Source organism: Amphiprion ocellaris, chromosome 7, assembly GCF_022539595.1.
Source record: "Amphiprion ocellaris isolate individual 3 ecotype Okinawa chromosome 7, ASM2253959v1, whole genome shotgun sequence".
Classification (NCBI taxonomy): domain Eukaryota; kingdom Metazoa; phylum Chordata; class Actinopteri; family Pomacentridae; genus Amphiprion; species Amphiprion ocellaris.
The window spans coordinates 5,854,500-5,878,068 of NC_072772.1; the positions used below are offsets into that span (position 1 = coordinate 5,854,500).

At 39.8% G+C, this 23,569-nt stretch overlaps 3 protein-coding genes and 1 long non-coding RNA gene across 5 annotated transcripts; 2 read left to right on the forward strand and 2 right to left on the reverse strand.

Annotated features, from left to right (window-relative positions):
• Positions 1–329: 329 nt before the first annotated feature.
• On the forward strand, positions 330–2,404 carry LOC129349371 (uncharacterized). The gene is made up of 3 exons (XR_008602358.1): positions 330–756; positions 947–1,175; positions 2,047–2,404. It is a non-coding gene; the product is annotated as an uncharacterized LOC129349371 (long non-coding RNA).
• Positions 2,405–3,357: 953 nt separating this feature from the next.
• Positions 3,358–10,570, reverse strand: mre11a (MRE11 homolog A, double strand break repair nuclease). Its single transcript, XM_023297858.3, has 20 exons — positions 10,503–10,570; positions 9,856–9,923; positions 9,579–9,711; positions 9,269–9,429; positions 9,093–9,180; positions 8,820–8,961; positions 8,584–8,698; positions 8,093–8,278; positions 7,820–7,991; positions 7,615–7,695; positions 7,401–7,530; positions 7,093–7,193; positions 6,823–6,993; positions 6,682–6,741; positions 6,434–6,611; positions 4,892–4,978; positions 4,727–4,791; positions 4,569–4,630; positions 4,267–4,366; positions 3,358–3,957 (listed from the first exon to the last, which is right to left on the reverse strand). Exons 2-20 carry the CDS (start codon positions 9,873–9,875, stop codon positions 3,916–3,918), a joined length of 2,094 nt encoding a protein of 697 aa, XP_023153626.2. The 5' UTR covers positions 9,876–9,923; positions 10,503–10,570; the 3' UTR covers positions 3,358–3,915.
• A 217-nt stretch (positions 10,571–10,787) lies between these two features.
• On the forward strand, positions 10,788–18,277 carry cep57 (centrosomal protein 57). 2 transcript variants are annotated; one of them, XM_023297924.3, is made up of 13 exons: positions 10,788–11,049; positions 11,435–11,621; positions 11,913–12,113; positions 12,252–12,373; positions 12,481–12,603; positions 13,464–13,541; positions 13,668–13,763; positions 14,180–14,257; positions 14,362–14,591; positions 14,678–14,822; positions 14,930–14,980; positions 16,984–17,119; positions 17,282–18,277. In XM_023297924.3, exons 1-13 carry the CDS (start codon positions 11,002–11,004, stop codon positions 17,410–17,412), a joined length of 1,626 nt encoding a protein of 541 aa, XP_023153692.2. In that variant the 5' UTR covers positions 10,788–11,001; the 3' UTR covers positions 17,413–18,277. The 2 variants fall into 2 exon arrangements, with proteins under 2 accessions (XP_023153692.2, XP_054868473.1); XM_055012498.1 differs by lacking the exons at positions 16,984–17,119; positions 17,282–18,277 and adding an exon at positions 16,737–16,901.
• Positions 18,261–23,494, reverse strand: LOC118469510 (uncharacterized). Its single transcript, XM_035942766.2, has 3 exons — positions 19,743–23,494; positions 19,171–19,393; positions 18,261–19,049 (listed from the first exon to the last, which is right to left on the reverse strand). The coding sequence occupies exons 1-3, from the start codon at positions 20,071–20,073 to the stop codon at positions 18,920–18,922; spliced, it is 684 nt and encodes a 227-aa protein (XP_035798659.2). The 5' UTR covers positions 20,074–23,494; the 3' UTR covers positions 18,261–18,919.
• Positions 23,495–23,569: the final 75 nt, after the last annotated feature.

Genomic DNA, 23,569 nt, shown 5'->3' on the forward strand with positions numbered 1-23,569 from the left:
GGTTACCATTAAACACTTCTCCCCTGCAATATTATTGCGTTTTCAACTTGCGCATTGACTCGGGCAGCAATGTTCTCCCACGCGGTCTCCCTCTTGCACCTAAATGAAATAACACAACAGGTTACCATCAAACAGTTAGTTATCTTTTTAAATGAAACTCTTTCCATTATTCACCTGTCTGCAAGTCTCTCTGTGTCTGTGCCTGCTTTGTCCAACTCAGGGCCCAAACCGTCCCTTAAATAATCCTGGGTCCGTTTCACGAAGTAGGTTCAACAAACTCGGTGTAACCCTGAACTCTGAGTTGATCTACTCTGAGATACGAAACTCTGAGTTTTCGGTTTCACAACGGCTGATTGGAGTTGGTTTAATCAACTCGGAGTAGTTTCACCCAGAGTGCACCGCAACTATAAAAAGACAGAATCAATGGAACCCCGATTCGACGAGTCACCATGGTGACGGGGGAGCGGAGAGCTACGTTTTTTTTACACCACTTGAACTGGACATCTTAATGCGTTCATATGGCGACTTCGAACATGTTTTTAGAAAGAAGTGCAGCACCTGCAGCTGCAAAAGAGAGGGAGACGGCGTGGGAGAACATTGCTGCCCGGGTCAATGCGTAAGTTTAAATCACAATAATATTACAGGAAAACTGTTTAATAGCAGCCTATTCTGTTATTTCATTTAGGTGCAATCCTGCAGGGGAGAAGCGCATGTGGCAGCAGCTGAAGATGAAATATAAGAACATTGTTCAAACAGGTAAGAAGTCGGCATAATCTCATGGAGCTACCTCATTTTGATCATGTTTTACATTGTAAAGTAGCTTAATTATTAAGTGGCTGTTTGACTGTGCAGGGGTTTTATCCCACACATAGTCTAAATGTCTGCATCCATATCATGTTCAGTCAAACAATTAAGCCTATTTAAACTAACACAGACTTCTACTCAGCCAACAGAAAGAAAGCAGATGCCTGTAAAAAGGGAGGTGGCCCAGCAGCACCACCTGTAACGGAGGCAGAGGAGCTGGTCCTAAGCCAGAATTTGGGAAGGCCAGTGGCTGAGGGAATCCCTGGAGGGAGCTCATCCTCTGAGACCACATCCCAAGACACAACTGCGTGTGTGTGCGAGTGCGCGCAGCCACAGCGATGGCATGCGTGAAGGGGTGTGCTTTAAAGATGGTGAGTTTAATTAAAGATGAAAGGGCTGATGATTAATTGATGGAAGGTGGACTGTTCCATCAGGCTGAAATGTGTGAGTGTGTGTGTTGACTCTTCTACTGTAGAAAAACAGAAAAAGTGGAAAAAAAAGCTACATTTTTTTGAGAAAATTAGGACAGCATCTTAAGAGACACATTATATTGTCATTTAAAACAAATGATAAATATAATTTGCTAATTTGATCAGTCCTTTATTGAAGAAAACTGGTGTGGAGGTTCAGATACACACATCTGGATGACAAAAAAGATATTTAAATGATTTTCTAGTGCAGATCTTTGCCTGTATTTACTCATGCCGTGCTATAGAAGTGAGCAGATCATCCCTGCTGTATTTTTACTGCTCATCTCTCAGCAGGTCTTCCTTTGGCCCCGTCTTCACAAGGTGGCACCGAGTTCTACGAGTGCCTCTGAGACTCTCCTCTATAAAAAAAAAATGGAGCAGCACAAGCTCTTTTGACATCACACTTTCTGCTACCAGCAGATTAGAAAGTGAAGGTGGAGCACTCTGGAGAAAACGCTCTCTGTCTGTGCATCGTACTGAAGATTTAATCTCCACGCGACACTGTGAGTCAGAGAGGTTGCTGGGGGATTAGTTTGTCTCACCTGCCACTAATGCTAATGTGATTATTCCAGGCTAGCTGTAAATTTCTGTATATATTGTTTTAGTTAATTTTGCTATTTCATTTTTCTTCCTGTTCCTCTTTCTATAGTTTCTTTATTTTTTATTATTCTCTTCCATATTCCTAGTGTGACACCAACAGCCGAAACCAAATTCCTTGCATGTTGTGTACTTACTAAAGCTGATTCTGATCACTTTTCTGTCTTTGGTCTAGGCAAGAGGAAAAGGTGCAACAGAAAATTGGACCTTCCAAGCGTCCTTGTGGAGATGCAGGCTGAGAAGGAGCGGAACCAGCACCCAGCATGACGAGAACATCTGGTTGCTCCTCAGCGAGGCAGGAGAGAATGAAGCTGCCTTGCAGTGGAGGAGATGGTCCAGAATACTGCCTTCAACCAGTCATTGCTGGGTGTACTGGGGCAGCTGGTGCAGGCAGTGGGCAGCCAGCGAGTCCACCTCCCAGAGACTTGAGATTTAGTTGTATATAGTTTTACTTTTAGCCCTCCACTGTAGGAGAGGCCTACCACAGTTTGTACTTCGCACATTGTAAATAGTTTTGATTTTGCTGCTGACTAATAAACTATTTTGTGACTTATGTGATTGCATCATAACTTTTCATTTTGTCTGTTAAGACACTGGTAGGAAAAGTCAGATACAATAGTGGCGAACCGTACCGCGCCGAGTAGATGCTTGTGGAATCGCGGCTTTTGTCTGTTACGCTGCGGGAGAAACGCCGAGCGCTTCTCAAAAACCGGGAGCAAGAGTAACAAAAACATACCTCACCTCCCCTAAAATTTTCTCAACGGATTTGGACGATTCACAGAAATGATCAATTTGAAAATTAAAACGGCAGAAAATTGCCATGTCTGTTATTCCACAGCCATGCATCATATTCTTTAAGATATTCATATGTTTGTTAAAGCCACTCATCTCTAAAAAATCTGTTTTTTGAGCTCAAAATAACAGCACTGCTTCTTGCTTTGTTTAAAAAAATTCATTTTCTTGCTAATCCAAGCATGTACATAAATACTTCAATTACCTCCAGACATTGGATGATTTTCTCAACCTATAAAGAAACACAATCTTTTACTTTATCACAAACATGCAAAATCACACATTTTGAGATGCACAATTTTCTCAGGACAAGAAAGGATGAAAACTTTGAATGTAAAAAGGAACTACTAATGCTGTCAGACAAATGTAAGAATAAAAAGTCCAATGTTTACCTCTGAAACTGCATGGAGTAGAAGTATAAAGTTGCATAAAATGGAGATACTCAGCCACAAGAACATTATATTTGCACTGAAGCACAGTACTTAAGGGGATGTACTTACTTGCCTTTACCACTCACTTTACATTTCTAAAATAAAATGCTGCAGAATCCAACTGAGCAGCAGGAGAGTGGAAAAACGTATGACTCTTCAGGTCCATTGATCCTTGGGCCACTGAAGTGTACAATGCAACCATTTCTGTCAACAAATTAGTTCTTTAGTAAGAAAACATGAAGAGACTAGAGCACAGCGCCAAGTGGTGAATAAGAAATATTTCATTTGTTAACATTTTGCTTTGTAAACTTTCAGATTTTTCACCTTTACTTCACTGCACAGCCCGAGAGTATTTGTGTGACAAAGACTATAACTCTAAAACAAAAACACAGGGGATTTTATATATGAAAAAAAGAACATTTATTATTTTCTGAATTACTTTCTAAACAACAAAGGTCAATGATAAAACCCAACACCGGTCAGAAACAGAAACACTTCATCAGTTAATAGGTTTAGGTGGTGGTTAACAAATGAGCCTGTGAAAACTTAAGCTATACATAAGTTTTTCCCCCACCTTGCCCACATGTAGCATTCAGCTTAGCCCTTTCACAAGAAAGCAGACTGATTGGAGGGTTTTATTCTAAGCAACGCTAGCTGACCAACGTGATTATTTATTGTCGCCATTAGGAAGACTGAGTGCAAAGAACATTGAAATGTATGTAAAGTCCTTCAGAACAACATCACAGAAACTCACCTGCTACTAAGCATTAACAAAGATTTGTTGAAAATCAACTTCATTAACATGACAGATGCACTTATAGTTATCTCCGGGAATGATGGCTGGGGCCTCTGAATGGGTTAACCTGTAAAAAAAACAAAAAAAAACAAAAGATGAAGAAAAATATTTAAACATTGGTCAATGAAAACTGAAAAGTAAAGATAATCCATTGTAGCTAAATGCCTTTTTGGCAAGAAAATATAAACTAGATAAGTTACACTGAGAAGAGGAATATACATTGTCTGTATGATAGCTGAAAGTAATCACAAACTCAGACCAGTTTTACTTCCTCCAAAAACAATATGGTAATTCCACATTATAGGTCTAGTCACTTTTTACCAATGGAAAAAACGGCACTCTGCATTCATTCAAACATCGTTCTCTCTCTTTTTACCTCCTCCTCATCATCACTGTCATCAAATGCCACTCCTTTAGAGGACTGGCTCTGGCTCTGAGAGCTGTACTTTGTGAAGGATGAGGATGACGATGCAGGTCTGTGTGAGGCAAAGCAAGAACAAGATCCAGATAAGAAGATTAATAGTTTTAAAAAAATTAAGTTCGAGTGGGAGCAAGAGAAGGAAGGAGTGCTCTGTGTCTATGTACAGATACTATGCACAGCATGTACATCTACTTTTCACTGCATCTGTTTTACTCCTAAAACACTGGACTACTACGCTATGGCAAAAACAAACTTACTTTGGAGGGGGCCGGGTAGTTTTGATTACAGGTGTATCTTCATCCGAGTCATCAATGCTGATCTGTACGTGGATAAAGACGAGATTCAAAGTTAAAGGATGGCACAGTTTGCAAAAGATGGAAAAAGAGCCGTGGTGTTTACGTGTGCGATAACTTACTGCATCTGCTGTGTACGATGTGGTGGCTCCTTTCCAAGAAGATCTCTGCGATGGAGCTTGAAATGCTGTAAGAAAATGTAAAGTAGAGGAAAGAAAGGAGTAAAGTTGAGTGAAAAAGCCTGTTAAACGAGTTACACTCATAAGCACAATTTCAGAGTCCCCTACCCTGCATAATGCTTCTGCTTTGGGTTGCTGCTGGGGACTTCTGGGCACGACCCCGACCAGTCGGCTTAGGTTCAGAGGCAGCTGCACCTAGATGGACAGACGGACAAAAGTTAAACAAGGACTTATGATTGAATAACTGCACACAAATATTGTTATCCTGTTTGACCTTCATGTAGTATCAAAACACTCCTCAACATATAGGCATAGAAAATACCATCATTAAAACACATCTATCTGACCATTTGATGTACATTAATATGAAATAATAAGATCATTTAATTAGTGTTAGTAGAAGAAGTGGGAGAAACTGAAAAAAAATCGGACTGAGTCTCTGCCACTTAAAACAGAATCTTTACCGTGTCATGCTAGCATCATGTAACTTTCAAAAATTATTGTTTTCCTTTATAGAAAAGGTTAAGGAGTTGAACTAAGTGTAAACACCTGTAGATATTTGTTTAACTTTTTTTTTAAATTCACCTCAATTTATATCCATTTCTTTTGTTTATCCAGACTCAAGTTACAGACAGCAGATTTCTCTTTCTACAGAGTAAGATTTCTTGATCAACAAAGTATATATTGTAGCCAATTTTCAAGTTTGGCTCAAACAATTAAGAAAAAACAACAATTATACTACCGTAATGATCTACCCCAGTGGCTGTAACTCTTCACTTCTTTTGAGGTGCAATACAATAAAAGTCACAGTTAATACTTGTTTACGGTGACGAAGCTCCACATAGAAATTGAATCAGAGCTGAGAGCAGGGCTGATAATAGCAGATTTTTATTAGATTTTTTTATTACTCACAATGTTCAGGTTAAACAGGAAAGGTACATGGCTAAAAGTGTGGGTCTACGAGTTGTGTCATCCCCTTGTTGATATCTGAACAGAGTGTAACTGAATTGTATTAATACTATTATTTATGCTGTTAACACTCCTTCTGGGAGATTCTGTAAAAAGTGACAAATCCATAGAAATGCAATATTATGTGTGTTAAATCCCATACAATGACATTCTATTGCTGAGTATCTTTAACTGAGAGACTTTATCTCTTTCTTTTATAGTTTAGATATCTTCAGTATTAATCTACAATGTATAAAATAATCAAATAAAAACCACTGAATGACAAGGTGTGTCCAAACTTTTATAAACTTCAAATATATATATATATATATATATATATATATATATATATATATATATATATATATATATAAATAAATAAATAAATAAATAAATAAATAAATATATATATATATATATATATATATATATATAATATATATATATATATATATATATATATATATATATATATATATATATATATATATATATATATATATATATATATATATAAATAAATAAATAAATAAATAAATAAATAAATAAATAAATAAACAAATCAAATATTAATGTACATATATATGCATAAACATTTGGTTTAACCTGCCACTTAATAATTTGTATTTGCTCTGAGTCATTGCCTTGTATCACACCTACATTCTTCGATAAACTTTGAGAACATTAATTTACAATCCTCACCTCTCCCTCTCCCCCTTCCACCTCGTCCTCGGCTTCCTCGGCCTCTGCCTCGTGTCGGGGCAGGAAATGGAACTGAGCCTTCATCGGAGTCCATGGGCTCTGCAAGCTCATCTAGTATATCTGCATCTAAAGCGTTATCCCCACGCTCCAACCGGTGAGCTCTGGCTCTGTTCATGGCCTGAGAAAGACACAGATGATAAACATACTGTCGACACGGCATTTCAAGCTATAATAAATTCATTACTTACTTCTCTGATTTCATTCTCTTCCTCTGTCGTGTTCTTCTTGGAGTCTCTGAACAACTGAATCTAAAAGTGTAAAAACATGACGTTAAAATGACAAAAGATATCAACACAACTCCACTTCCAGTGCATGCCGAAGTAAGCTACCTCTGCATCTATATCCTGCTCTGTGGTTACTCCTCTGGCTTGCAGATGGCGTTGCGTCTTCTCTAACTGGTAGGTGATGAGCTCCTCGATGGCATCCTTCTCATCTTTATCCACAAACTCCTGAATGGCCTTTCCCATGCCCTGCTCAGTCAGCAGGGACAGCTGCACCTTCTACGAAGACACACACAAAAACATTTAGGACAAAATACACAGACAAGTGGTTTGATATTCTACTAGTCTATATTTCAGGTGTTTCTAATAGTAACGTACTTGTTCAGCTGCCTCAAAGTACTGTTTAACCAGGTCCTCCACTCTCAGCCCCTCAACAGCAGCTGTTTTTATCAGCTTGCCATAGTCAACATTGACCTCATCTAAAAAGACATCCATGCAATGCAGGAATAAGCCATTTTAATATAGTGATTTTTGCCTTTGAGAATTCAGCACACTGAATACAATACAAACAGGAGGGTGGTATATTATGATTTAGTATCCAACACATCAAGTGGATAGTTTAAATACATTTTATATTTAATTAGTTTTACACAATGTTCAGTTAGTAGCATACAGCTCTGTCACACCTTTGATGTCCTCTTTTTGCTCACGGCGTCTGAGAAAGTGAATGATGTCTTTTGGGTTGGCGACACGGTCCACAAACCTCTGACTGAAACGAGAAGTGTTAAACGTCTCAAAACCTCCACTGTAGTCCACCTGGGGAATTTAATGGAGAGGATAAATTTCATTTTAGTGTCAACATAAAGGTGCATGAACGATCTGAAAGTATGTCCGTCTCACCCTTAGGCGAATTAGAGGTTTCTCTGGGGTGAGCGGACATCCAAGTCTTTCCCTCTCAGCTTCTTCTAACATCTCTGTGACCTCCATAGTGAAAAAAGAAAGAGAGACAAATATAAGGGGACGGATGAGGGGTAAAATGGGTAAAGTGATTGAGCAATAAGCATTAGACTGGTGCTAAATAGTTGATGGTGACTTTGAGTGTTACCTTTGCATAGCAGAACTCCTCCACCTTCTTTGTGGCATGAGGTGTATCAGGTGTGAAGAGGTCTTGGTAGTCACCCAGCACCACATCTTGAATGAAGAACTGTCGCACTGTCTTTAGGGGGATCTTGTGCAGGTTCATCTTGCGACCTTTCACCCTCAGCAGTCCGATGTGCCTTTAGAGACACAACCAGAACAGTCGAAATACTGCCGTCCTTCAAAAATACACTCGGAATGTAAAAACAATCCTCCATTGTGTGTCTGTGTGTATTTGTACTTCTTGGTAGCCTCTCCAGGGGACAGGGAGGTGGCCACAGAGCTCCCAGGCTGCGTCACATAGAAGAGCTGTTGCTCATTTCTGGTCGGTGCTATCAAACACTCATGTTCGTGACCCCACACCACCAGGTCAAGAAAATCATCCAGAAACTGCTCAGGAATGTAGTTTGTGGGGCCATGCTTACTCCTAGACAGATCATACAGACAGAAGAGATAAAACTAATTAATAAATGGACATAACTTAGAATATCTGGATACTGTGCTAAAGATGATTAGTATTAATGCACTAGGAATGTGCCAGTTACTGAATAAACCATGCCAAACCAACACACTTATTCACTCGTTTGAGAATGCCGTAATTGTGAATGACATAACTACAATCTGCACAGCTGGTCTGAGAAGCATTTATTTATGTACTATATAACTGTTATTTACAGCTATGCTCACCTAATGGACCGGACTTTTCAACAAGACATGCATGTATAACCACACCTGTTCTGGTGGATGGTGAAGAGGTTAAACCATTTGTCTTGGTCTTCTTTGGGGCGAAGCATGGTTACCTGGTTGTTAACAAACATCCTGTACAAACGCTCATCTGGGATAGAACCTTCACACACATCCATACACATTTTAGAATAAAGCATTAATATCTTATTCATCTCAGCAAAATATAAAGATTACTGTTATGAGAATGGACATTACCAGTCTGCAATGAAACACAAACTTACCAAGACCATACAAGGCCAGCTTGGTGCTGCCTTTCTGCAGGAGAATGGGACTAATTTCTATCCTCTCCACTGAATGAGAGTGACCAAAGTGATTGACAAGACCAGAAGCACTCAGCAGATCCAATGCACACAAACCTTCAGCCTTGGAGGAAAGAGAGAAGCTATTACAACAAACACAGAGCAACAAAACAAACAGAAATGCACATACTTGCATACTAGTGAGTGGGTGTTGTGACTGATATAATAATTTGTCTTATCCTAGAAGCAACTCACTCCAGTTGGGTCATCGTGGTTGCCATGAATGCTGAACACAGGTATAGAGATGTTCAGGTTTTCATCCTGATAGTTAACCCAGGGGAACCTACAACACGTGGAAACATATAAAACAACATTCATCAAAAATAAATACGGCATGTGTAGAACAAGAGCGCAAAGACAGAGGAACTGACTGGGTTGTGTTGAAGTTGACGGTCTGGTCACTGAGGATGTTGAAGCGTATAGGTGAGTCTCCCATGCAGTACTGTCTCAACATGGTGATGCAGCTGTGGAGGCATCGGCGTGATGGCTTGTTCTCGTGAAACAAATCACCTCCCAGGAGGATGAAATCCACCTGCAGGCAAACAGATATGCAAAACGAACACAGAGGGCATTTAAAACAGGCCGACAGATGGAAGGATGGCAGTTAAAGCAGACAGAGATATACTTGTATCTCACTTGATGTTTAATAATTCCAGATCTGCCAAGTAAATTTGCATGCACCTGATTTGTTTTGGCACATTTCAAAATTTCATTAAGCGTGTTGTAGGAGTCATTGCAACGGATAGCATCCTTCTCGAGGTAACCGAGATGAACATCTGTAGCTATCAGGATCTTGAAGGTATCCTCATCATCCCTAGAAAAACAGCACACAATGCAAATAAATAAAGCTCACACATTTGATTATTCTGATCCAGTGTATAACCACACACAACCTGGATATAAACACATTATATTGCTCATTGTGAGATTTCAAGAGTGAAGATTTAAACAAACTCACAAGGTGTTTTCTGAGGACATGATGAGGTGGGAAACTACTCCTATCAGATGGTCAGCAAAAATCTTTCACTGTAGAAAATACATGCACAATTATAACTCTAACATCTCTTCTAAACATCTAAATTTAAAATTAAATATTACAGGAAAAATACCATTCTGTAAACAAACTATTTCTATGAATCGATTGTTGACAATAAAAGCAGCAAATATTAATTAAGATATTACAGTTAGGTCTCAACAACCCAGCACTCACTAATCAAGAGTGAATATAACACAATCACAACCGGTTTGTTTTGTAGTTTTGCTGAAAGAAAAATGATGTTTACAATATTTGCTTCACCAGCTAATACACTTTACTGCACAATATGCAATGTTAGACAGCGTGAGGGCTAACTAATTCAGAATATATGAGTGAAGTAGCAGCTAACAGCAGCATGTAACTGAATGGTAATTTACTGCGAAGATAGTAAGTTAGCTTTAACTTGTGCTAAAAACACGTGTGCAAGGTACGAACGCCATAACTAACACAAAGTGGACTTGCTAAGTCAAACCTACAAATAATACGTCTTTGAAATGTTACACAACTGTTTATTGTCACGCTAACAGCCACAACGTGAGAAAAAACATAACACACAGCATGCTACCCACCTCCTTTTAGGATTCCCAACTACGAAAGTGGCATAAAACTCCCGGCAACTCTTGCAAACCCTCTCCCCGCCCTTCACAGATGACTCACAGTTATTGTAGTTCTATTCCGAAGCTTCGGCGTTCTAAATGCAGAGCCTCCGCGAAGAAGAGACTACATTTCCGGTAAGCTAACTGTGTGCGCTTGATTATATATCCCGTAGCACCAGTTTTGCCGTGTCACAAACGTAACGTCAAAATCGGCGTGAGCGGTGTCTGACTGGGCAGGCTGGTATATAAATCATTCATACCCCTCAGAAACCTTGGACTGTGTGGTTTGCCAGTGATGTTTCTTTTCGCAAGCCTTGTTAGCACAGACAGCTCAATAAACTACGTTTAGCTAGCAAGCTGCTAGTCGTAAGTAAAAAGGGCTTTGCTGTAGTTCATAAACCAACTTTAGCTTCATTTGCATATTTTACTCCCTGGTTCAGCACAAACGAGGCACTGGATTGGCTACAGTTCAATGGAGACGCTGTCAAAAACAGCCGCAGCTGATGCTACACGCGGCAAGGTAGCTGTAGATTTTTGCTTAATTTAACTTAAAAAACAATAAAAGCTGTTTGCTGCCTTTTCTGTTGATTTAGCTTGACTGCACGGAAAGCTACCTAGCAGCAGTTGCTACAACTCAGACCAGCTGATGTTGCAGAACTGAAAGCATACTGAAGTTTTACTTTATGTCTTGTTATTAGAACAAACAAATAATAATAACTTTAAGTACAGTTAATGCATATATTTAGGGTTCTTATTTCATATTTATGGCGCTTTTTGTGTTTAATCTGCTGGTTATTTGTCATAATCAGCTGACTCCTCCACTAACATAGTAGGGATGTCACTACTGAAGAAGATTTCTACAATATTGTGGCTGCTGTTTAACAATTAAACCTGTTTCTCTGCAGGAGCCCTGTCCACCACCAGCAGCCAGCAGAGTCGTGTCTGAGAGCCTGTCACTGCCATCTTACAAAGACTATCCTGCTCATCGTCCCCTCATCAACACACTTGTGCATCACACACCCCAAACACACACACATCACTTCAGTCGTTCGCCGTCACCCAGCAAAGCCTTCCCAGAGACCAGCAGTGCAGGTGCCTTTAATATTGTTTGTTGTTTGTCCAATCCAAAGTTTCCATTCATGTATTGTAGTGTTTCAGAGCTCCATGGTTACATGTGCAACATGATACTGCACCACTTGAATGTCTCTGCTGCACCTACATCTATTCATTCCTCCATCCTCCTCACTTCCTCTTTCATTCAAAGGTCAAAAAATATCTCATCACACTATGCCTTTAACAATATCCCAGATATGTTTGAAATCTATCAGTATGTCACTATATGCCTCCTTTTATCTTTTACACATAATCTATTCGCCCGTGCAGCGATCTTATCTGCCCTGAGGAATCTCCAGGAGAAGATCAGGAGGTTGGAGCTGGAGAAAGGACATGCAGACCTCAGTCATCATTCTGTGGGAAAAGATGTGTCACACACTTTTCTGCAGAATGAAAAAGTTAACCAGAGACTCACAAATAATCAGACAGACACAGAAAGGAAGATGAGTGGCCAATCCAACTGCAACCAAGGTGAGGATATCAGTACCATGTAATGTGATGATATTTAAAAGCTCTTTCATCTGTGCTTTTGTTATATTTGTCAGTTTTTTACATCTTGTTTTACTCTGTCTATTTTGTCATCATGGTGCACCTTCACTCTGTTTGTAGTGTTGATCACCCACCTTGCTGCTGCAGAGTCTCGCTGTGTGAAGCTGGAACGACAGCTGGATCACATGAGGAGGATGTTGCGCAGCGCCAGGACAGAGACGACCAGCCTGCTCAAGCAGCAGGTTAATCCAGAGTCGTAGCCTCCATTTTGCTTATAAATGCACAAAAAAAACTAAAGTGTGAGTAAGTAGACTCGTAGAACTGCATTAACTGCTCTCTACCTTTTCAGGCTTCCATGGATCGATCAGCTGATCACCAGCCTGACGCCGTCTCTGAGCATGCTCAGTTGGACAAACTGGAGCGACTTGAACAGGAGTATCTCAGGCTGACACACACACAGAACAATGCTGAGGTGAATATAACAACACAGCGGTATGTCATTTAGAGAAACTGTGACAGAACACATACTAACATGCACTAGTTACCTGCCTAGATGCTAATCTGCTGTCATTTCATGAGGAAGAGAAACTTACCCACAGCCTGCAAGTCAAACATGAATGAGTAATGGCTTTTTATGTGTTAACCCCTGAAGATAAAATAGATAAAATACTACTTTCTGTAACTTCCGTCACTTCTGCTTACTTCTCCCACACGTGAAATGAAATTTATTTGAAACATTTCTGGCATGAAAAAAACTCTTCATTGAAGCACTAAAATGTACTCAAGACTTATGGCGAGATAATAAATATATGCAGTGTAGAAAATATGCTGTGCAAAAATATAGGAAATCTGTAGTTAAAAATATACAGTATACAAAATGACTTACATATATCCAATGTGCAAAAAATGGGTTTCATTCATTCAATTTCACATAAAACAGAACAAAATTTATTTAAACAAAAGACCTTTGTTTAAATAATTTGATGTGGGGTCATGGGTAAACACTGATTTCTTGTAAAAGTCCACCATAAGCTCAAATAATAAGAAACGATTGGTTCTTCAGAGAGGTTCAGAATATGCAACTCTGGGTGTTCTCATAGAGTCTGAAAAATCTAAAAATGTAAGTCTAAAGTTTAATTTATTCATCAAGAAATTGACAATTTTATCTCAGAAATATTACTAGGGTGTGACCTTAATTGCAGGAATAATAGCTCAAGCTAGCCCATGTTTTAATGTCCAGTCTGCAGTAACAAGTGCAAAATAAGTTGCATTTAAATGATCCTTATCATTGTTTACACAGTAATAATGACTGTGTTCATCTGAATATGTCAGATGAAGATTCATGAGCTGGAGATGAAACTACAGGAGGAGGAGCACCAGAGAAAGCTCATCCAGGATAAGGCTAACCAGGTAACAACACCTGATTGTCTTCCCTTTATCTCACTCGTGGCAGCTTGTAATATTTGTTATATCGGGGAAAAAAAAGAAGCTTGTTTTACATGTAAACACACTCGCGCTTCTTTTTGCAACCCTCAGCTACAGACAGGTTTGGAGGCCAACAGGATTTTGCTGAAGTCAGTGTCTCCGTGTCTGTCCAACAGACAGTCCAAAGAGAGGAAGTCCAATTTAAAGGTAAAGACGTTCACATGAGGAAGTTTCAACCCTCTTTATAAGTAGATGTTTGAATAAATTTAGCAAGATAGCTTCAGATGCTTCTCTACAGTGTTGATAATGTTAATTAGAACAAATTTAGTCTTTACAACAGCCAGATAAATTCTTACAAGTGTATGAAATCAATCCAGATTCCATCTTTTTTGCAATTTTCTCTTATAACACACCCAACTTTTAAAATAAGGTAAATATATTGTGCAGTAAATCAATAAATTTGAAAGAATAATTAATGATTAAAACCCATTGTAAATCTCCCTGGTGAGGGATCAAAAAAAAGCTTAGCTTATCTTTATCTGCAGATCTACATCACACTTTATACACAGTTTTGCATTGTCCTGCGGGTCTTACCATTCTTGATGTTGACTTTGTCTTTCCAGAAATCGTCCCCACAGCTGTCCTGCACACAGCCACACTATAGACTGAGCCTCAGAGATGTACCTTTTGTTGCTGGAACGGTACTGTGGGCATATATGCATTTGTGATTTTTGCACAGGAATAAAATAGTATGTTGTTTCTGTGCAACGCTTCCCTTACTCTCTGCCTCCCTGCCTGGTTTCAGTCAGTGGGCTTCAGCCACTCAGTCAGAGCCAACGTCCAGTCGGTTTTATCTCTCCTGAAGCAACACCAGCCGCACCTCTGCAACAGCCGCGTCCTCTCTCACAACACAAACAGCTCTGAGACGGGCAGCCGAAGGCATTCGGACAGCTCCTCTTCTTCCTCCTCCACTGGTGGGGAGGAACTGTCAGATCTGCTACAAGCCCTGCAGGAGGAGCTGCGACTCATGAGCTTGTGAGTGTAGTTTCAGCATTTCGGCTCAAATCAGGAGTCACATACTTAGAGCGTGTCGAGTTTTATTCTGTATGTGCCTTTTGCAGGGAACACGATGAGTTGATGAGGCAGCTGGAGGACAGCGTGTCTGAACAGAAAAGAAAAGAACTTCGGAGGGAGCAGGAGAGGCTGTTGATGAAAATGGAGAGGAAAGGAGAGCAGATCAGTAAGCTGTACAAACACAAATCACAGGTGGGTTCACAAACAAAGAAAAAAATAGGCTCACACACAGACAAATTGCAAAAATGAGGCTTTTTTTTGTATCTCCTGTCTTTTAGCTTTTCTTGTCTTTCCTCTAGATAAAAAAGTTACGAAAGGAAGCAAATTCCAGGCAGAACAGGAGAAATGAGGTGAGAGTTTGTACCACAGTGTCCACTAGAGGTCGCTCTGCAGGAGCAGGTGAAGTTAGACCAGGAGAGAGAAGCAGAAGGAATCTGAGGCTGCTGAGGGACATGAAGGCTCTGCAGACTTCATTACGGACCTGAAACTCATTAAGATCAGCACATTAAATTCCTCTTGTTAATGCTGCTTACCTCTGGCCATTATTACACTACAACACCCACTGACTAAAAAAAACAAGCATCATTTTCAACACATCTGTGACCATATGACCCATGAGCCCATTTTTTCTTCTTCTTTTTTTTCCTGGAACATCCAAAATGCGTGGGTTTTGTACCAGACCTTATTTTCTCTTGTGATCAAAATGCTATAATTTTTTTGTTCTGTTAGTCATCTTAGTGTCTAATGAGAATGAATCCAAAACATTTTAAAGACAAAAAAGGTTTCCGATTATGCTTCTGTTATTCTGTACAACTACCATTAAGGGGCCTTTTTTGTTTATGAAACTTATGGACTCAAATATCTGCCTCAACTCAAAATCTTTTTTTTTTTTTTTTACCAGCAGAGGGCACAAAAGTTTAGCGTCGTAATTTTTTTTTTTACCTTACTGTGATCTACACTTGTTTTGTATTACTGGCTTATCAGTCATTTATAAATCTCTTCAAACTGCACAAATCTGTGTAAAAGGTGCTGTATAAATATTGTTTTGATTCATTGACTGAGACCTGCAGAGTCTAAAATTTCAGTGTCATTTTCTAGTCATGAGTAAATAATTTGCAATATAGTTGTTCCCTAAGGAAAGGAGAAAGACATTTTATAAAAGAAGTCAAAAACACTTTGTACTAAAAGATTCCTGATTTGCTATATTTGATTCTCAAATTTCTTAAGCATTAATAAAGGGGATGTAGCAGTCATTGGTAGTGTAAAGAAACTGCGGAGATGAATTATTGTGATATATACACTCAGTTTCCACTTTATTTGGTGCAGCTAAGCAAAGCCAATGTGGGGTAAGACAACAATCTTCAGTTTTTCTGTAATTTTTTTTAGCCTGATGCTGTGCCGAAGGACCTAAAAATGCACTTCCTGTGTTTGGTTAATATGACTGAATCCGTCCTGTGTGTCTCTTTCCAAACCATTCTTAAGTGCATGTGTGATGATCACGATATTTGTACACATTCTAATTATTTCTACAAATACTGTACGTTATTTTTGAAAACCATAGGTAACCTAGATTTGAGTGAAAACTTTGGGAAATAAAGTATTTATGTTTGTGTACTTCATCTCCTGCTGTGTTTGAGCTGCTCCTGTTTGGTTTCCTTTGACAGATTTGTCTCTTCTACCTTTGATGCTGACGTCATGACGTCAGTAGACGTCAGACTTCAATGAAATCACAGCAGCCTTAAAATACATTCTTAATAAGTGTTTGTCAGGTTGTATAAGCTTTAGTATAACATTAGAGAGAACACTTTCTACCTTCAAACAAACATGTAGTTCACCATAGATCAAAACAAAGGAAATTACAGTAGTCTAAATATATGTGTATGTACACTACTGTTCAAAAGTTTGGGGTCACCCAGACAATTTCATGTTTGCCATGAAAACTCACACTTTTATTCATGTGCTAACATAACTGCACAAGGGTTTTCTAATCATCAATGAGCCTTTCAACACCATTAGCTAACACAATGTAGCATTAGAACACAGGAGTGATGGTTGCTGGAAATGTTTTAATTGATATTGCTCTTTGTTGCTTTCAAACAAATACAGTTAGAGTTAAAGGGGGGAAGATGCCTCACTACTGGAGACACTGTCAACACTGCATCCTGCATGGAGAGTCATGGCCTCCCTGAAAAGATCCATCAGAGCCCAGCTGTCTACCAGCGAGGGCTCAAGCATTCATGCACAACAGACACATGCAGCCATACTCAATGACATTAAACCTATATTTTCATTTTAGTCACATCTTCTATTCATATTTCTCAGGGCTCTGAAGAATAAATGCTTTGTTATCCAGAAGCGAGGAGAGATTGAGGTGAAGGGGAAGGACAGGATGACCACTTACTTTCTTGAAAGGAACACAGGAGTCAGTGAGCAGCAGATTATGGGACTCCATGAAGGACAGATGAACAGCCAGAGGAGCAACCAGCCAGGTATCCACAGACCAGGCCTGTTTGCTGTCTGATCATTTCTTCTAAATATACATCTAGTGTGTCCTTTAAATGGGTAAACATGATTTATAATTGACCGTTGTTTGATTGTTACATGTATGGGCTATAAATGGATCTGTTTCTACCTCATTTCCTCTGCTGTAGCTTTTCAGAAGCAGCACAGAGACAAACTTTCCTTGATGCCGATGACATATGGAGACAGTTTGAGTGAACCCCTGCCAACATCACATATGTCTGCTCCCCAGACCTGCCCACCTTTCAAACCCAGTGACTGAGAGAGCTACAAAAGCCTTACAAGATACAGATAAATATAGCAAAACAGAAACCAGCTGCACAGAGGAAGATGTGGAAGACAATGAAAGCCAAATGAACACAGTGGAACAAGACTTAGATACTGCTTCTGGGGAGACCAACAATCAAAGCAAACGCACCCGAACCAGGAACTGTGTGCTCCTCTGACCTGGTAACTAACGTGCTTGATGGCTGATTGACGATGAATGATTTATCAACCTGGGTGGAGTGTATTTAACACGTGCCATTGCTGCAGCTTTGTAGCAGATATCTTTCTCTGTGTTACATCACTTAGCTAGATTACCTGCACTGTCAACGTCTCTCTTGAGTAAATGTTTGAAACACTGGATGTAACAGATCAAATATTGTATTCAACTTCAAGTTCACAGTTTATGCTGTGCTTGCAGCTTATTTATGTGACATATTAAGTAATAATTGCATTTACTCTGTTAGATAAAATGTTTTAATATGGTTAATTACATTTAAACCATCTGTATCCAACTGGTTTGCAGTCAGAAGACAAAGTAAACAGTTGTCATTTGAACTATTTTTTCTGTATATTTATTACTTTTTAAAATACACAGGAGTAGCAAGCACAGACATTTTGGCTAGCGACTTTCTGAGGATGCATTCTCCTGAGTTTCAGCTAATATCAAAACACTGAGAAATATATATTGCACCAAACCTGAATTGTAAAAGGCTACATTTTGAATTTGTTTTTACAACACAAAATGTATCTTTATGTTCAGCTGTAAATACTTTTGTGACATTACTGTGCTATTCTGAATTGTTAAATTGCCCCCTTCTCCTACGTAAAACAGAGAAAATTAATAAAATAGTAACACTAAATGTGCTTCTTTGAAATGCTCAAAACAACACAACACTGCATATATCATAGGTAGTACCTTGCAATGATGGTTAAAGATATCTTACTTTAAATTTCATATAAATAAACCAAACACTGGTTTATTTAAAGAAGACTTTCATACATGAAAGCAGACTTGTGCTAAAAAAAATACACTCTTTAGAAAGCAGGTCACATCTTCGTGTGGCCCCTTGACTGCCATTTTCAGTTTGCACGGTGAAAAGGAACAAAGATAAATAATGAATGTGACGTTGCTCACGAGGCCTGACTCAGCGACCACAAGTGTCCGTAAAAGGGCCATCACCTGCAGGTGTGTGTGTCACTCCGAAACGACACCCCGGGTCGGGAGAGGAGTTCAGACATCCGATCCTCACTGCAGAGGGGCCCGTGTCTCATCGCTGCTGATGGGGCCCGGATTGCCATGGCCAGATGAAAACAACACCTGTAACCAGAGTCCTGTGTTTGTGTGGTCAGGTGTGATAAAAATCGGTCTGCAGGCTCACTCATTAAGAGCCCTTTCTGCACTGACCTAGATGAAGAGGCTAACCTGTCTCTGGCCACGGAGGCTCAGTTCATGTTTGCATTTTGTCCCGTGGCCACATCCAAAGTCTTTAAGAGTCGCTCTCTCAAGAATCGGTTTCAGTTATGGCAGCCAGGTCTGTTATTTTAGGCTCCTCCTGGTGTTTGGACAGAACCGGCCTGCTGGTGTAAATGTCATCCACAGGTAGGAGGAAGGTGACAGTTTTTACCTTGGCCCTGAAAGTGCAAAGAAGAATCCAGTGAGACAAAAGAAGCCCTCATTTCATCAATTAAAACCAAACTATTTGAGGATATTGCTTTAAAGTTACATTTTTGAGATTAAAGTGCCAGTCTGTACCTGTTTTTATGGACATATTCCTGCAGAGAGTGCCTATTGGTCACTTTTCCAACCTCTCCATTGCCGGAATTACCAAAGACAGTGTTCCCATGCTGGACTTGTTCTTGTAGTCGTCCCCATCCAGAGTTTGCACGCCTGCTCCGGTCAATCCTCCCTTCTCTCATGGTCACACCGGACAAGCTGGAGCTGGTGGAGTATCTCCGGACAGTCATGACAGTGGTCTCTGTGGAATAGCATGATCACAATGAACAAGAGACAATAATGGAGAGAAAATATTAAGGAGATTTTCTGCTAAGTTAACATTTGTTCTTTCAATAAATGCATTGTTTTGTAGCATATGTTCATATTCTGTTGTGTTATTTGTAAATAAGAAATGCATTCCTTTTGAAATGTTTCAATAATTACACCAACTCTGCACATGGAGATCAGTTTACTTGTCTATAAGAAGTTCTACTAGAGGATGCAATTTTGGCTAAATACAGTTTAACACATAAACTTTATCAGGTGCTATCGTCTTAACTTAAGTGAATACCTACAGAAGTAACCCCCTGAGCTCTGACAGGCCCTCTTACCTTTGTATTGTCCCTCCAGCGCTGGCGCAGACGCATTCCGTCTCAGGTTCACGTAGGGATTTTCCTCCACTCCAGCCTGCTGTTTTGCTGCTGCAGACACCGGCATGGCTTCTCCTGGCGTTGCCCCAAATGAACGCTGGCCACTGTGTCCCCGCAGCTCCCGGTTCTCCGCCTCCAGCTTCTTGATTTCATCGCGCATCTCCATGATGACCTGCGCCAGGCTGCGGGTGCTCTCCATGGTGCTGCTGCTGCGCTGCCAGTACCACGGTTTCCCGAACACCGGCGGGGAGTCGTGCAGCAGGAGCTCTCCGTGCTGCTGCGGTTTTAACATGCTGCCCCCAAAGGCTTTTCTTTGCGGTCCTCCTGCTTGTGTGCCAGTGTCTCTGTCCTCTGTGCGTCTCTCAATCTCAGTCACAGATCTTGTTGTGGGGAGATTATGTCGCCTTTCACCACTTATACAGCTGAAAGGGCTCCAGTGATCAGCCAGCAGCACACAAAGGATGTTTTATTAATCAGCCCCGGCGTCCAGTTTCAGGAAAACTAAGCAGGGGTCGGAAATGAAATGTGCACTGCACAGGAGCTTGAATGGTAGGAGACCTAATAAAACCTGTAGGATCACTGGAATGAGTTTTTGACATGTTTTTGGTCTTGCAACACGCGTAGGAACTTCATGTTTTGGCAGAAAACGCCAAAATAGGGGGAAGATCAGATTTTTGGCATCTCACTCTAGCTGCTGTAATGCACATGTCTCTGTTGGGATTACAAGATCCTCCCTCTAAAATATTAATCCAATCTGTCAGCTAAGATAAATCTAGGAAGGAAACTTGAAGAGAGTATTTTTGATTGAGACCCAGAAGATCATTTATATAAGATGGATCAGGTCGGAAGTGATTCACTGTGCAAATACAGACGAGATTTATTTAAATTCATTTTTCATTTAAATTTGCACATACACAACTGGGAGTGCGTGCAGAGTGAGATTTCATTTATTTCATACAAAAGACAGAGAAACATTTAGGCCTTCTCTGTTTCATTAATCCACATGTTTGACAAAAGCAGAGGTCAGAGGTTAACCCAGTGATTACAGACAGTCTTGGAGGGAAAAAAACACATTAAAATAAAACAACCGTTTTATAAATAATGAGAGAAGGAATCACTGCAACAAACAGCAAATGCAGGCAGGCTGCACACAAAGGAGAAAACTGCAGATAATTACACTCAATGGGGCTTCAGTAGACGAAACTGAATGGTCAGGTGCTGCAATAGAGCTCATGTGGCCACAGGTTGAAATACATCATGAATAGATCCTGCAGTCTGTTAGCGCCCCTGTAGCTTAGCTGGAATGATTCCAACATGAGGTAGATCACATGTTTTCAACTGATAGAAAATATGATAGAAAATGCTGTCAGGAAGAGCTATTAGCCACTGGGTTTTGTCATCTGTGACTGGGACTGAATGGTGCTGGCTCAGAGCAACCTGACCCCGCCTCAGTCTAGGCCACTGGGATGGAGACAGGAACACATAAACCAGTCTGCAGAGGAGAGAAACCCAATCAGCCCCCACTTTCTGGTTCACAAAATAGGCTACAGAGAGGGAGGTAAGGCAGAGGAGGGAGGACATTGGCTAGGAGGAAAAGAGTTTGTGAAAAAAGCCATATTGTAGGAGGTCAGTGCAACTCAATCTGCTTCACCTCAGGTGTGCAACAGAGGGAGTGAAGAGACAGAAATGTGTCAGCTGTCTTGTCAGGCAGAGATATTAACAGACAGATGAGAGAGACAGAGGACCTCATGTTCAGGGTCATTTAGCCTCTTTATGTGCAGTGTCCCAACGCTGGGCTGAGCATCAATAAGTAAACAAGCACTCTGCTGCTCTCTCTCTGCATGGTCAGTAATTATACCCAACAACTGGAAAAAACAGACACCAGATCCACCATGGAAAACTGCTCTTTGTCGGGGGGGACATAATCAATTTTAATGCCATTTCACTTTCAATGAAACCTCAAACTCAAGTTTGACACTCGCCTGTGTGTGAAAGTCAGTGCAGTCGACTCTTCTTACAAATATGTTTGTGAGAGCCTTTGTTGATGTTACCTCAGTTGCCACTGGCTATACAAGCATGTCTTCAAGTACTAAGAACATTTGATGAAGGATCAGAATCTGTAAATCCACATTCCTCTGTAAATTCTTAATGCTGAAGCACTTTCTAAGCTTAATATGTATGCATGAAATGACTGATGTCCCAATAACAAATTACCTCCAACACAGTTATAAAAAGATGAACAGACATAGCTCCATAATGGACAGCACCAGTGGGTATTTTGGGGTACAGGCTGGTATTTATACATCTATGTAAGGGAATCTTGATAATGGCTTTAGTTTACCAAGACAACACCTTAACTGAATTACAGCACCTGAAAATGAATATTAGAGGGGAAAATGTAATGTTCAATCAGATAATTAAGTCAAAATAACTCACCTTTTCTACCTGTTAATTGAAACAAAATAATCCGTTCATATTTATTTGTAGCTGCCTATACACCAACAAAATAGTCTGACTGGGGCATGGATTACGTCTATATAAAGATATAGAGTCAACACTGAAGATGAAAATCACAAAGGAAAACAGTGCTTCAGGGTAAACAGAGTGGAGACTGAAACAGACACATGATGAGAACATCTGGGCTCTTTCAGATGTAAACAAACTGTTCAGATTTGGATTCATTTGACTTGTGATGTTATTCCGAGCACCAAGACTTTGCACATGAAATCGATAAGCCAAAAAGAAAGGATTGCTGCTTTTGGAGTCTGTTCAATAAATTCAGCCTTTCTGAGTTAAAATGCTAACTGCATGCACTGTATATGTGTCTCATAGCTTTAACAGTATATTTGACATTCATCATTTACAGGACTCTTATCTATCAGTGAAATATGCCAGTAAAAGTGGCTGTATTTCCAACATAATGGTGTCAAACATAGCAGCACCGGCCCTATGTCATTGATGGTGGAGGGAGATGACAGGTTGATTTAAAGCCAAATGCCTTTCTTCTGGTCAGGCAGAAGCTTGACCTCTTTTATGTGTTTGCTTTGATGCATTCGAGCCTTTTCATCATTTGCACCGGCCTTTTATGTATTAGTATATATGAGTTTTTAAGTGTCACTACAAAAAGTTACTGTAGTGACATTTATTCCTTGAAGAAACTGATTGCAGACAATACAAAGCAGCACTAAAGAACTAAAATAGGAAAGGTAAGAAAAGACTTTTGCCATCAGACTTTTACATTTTTTTTTACATTTTACATCAAAAATGGTTGAACCTAATAACCTCCTGCCGGCTCACTGTTAATGTTTATACTATACTGTGTGTGTTCATATCTGAAATGGTAAAATTGATATTAGGAGTGTATGGATTTAAAGGTTTAACTGCACTTTTGCACCACAGAGCAAAGCAAAAACTGATTTTCTTTGTTTTAAGCTAAGATTGCTCATTAAAAATTTCCATTTTATTAAACATTGCACTACTTTTGCAGTTTCATACATCTGTTGTGCCTATAATTAGCTGCTATCTGCTCTCAGCCCTGTTTATTCAGCAGGATATAAGTGGCTGCTGTATGCAGCTGCAGCAAAGGGACATATTCATCATAGAAATACCTATTTTATCCGAATCTAAATGATTGGAAACCCAGACAATAATACAATTAACATACTAAGTGGAATGCACTATAGTAAAAGGAGGTGTAATCTGCATGTAGGGAGCAATGTCCTATCAAACAATAGAAGACATGCAATAGTAGCAGCACTGACATCAGGACACTGGATGAAGAGACGCTG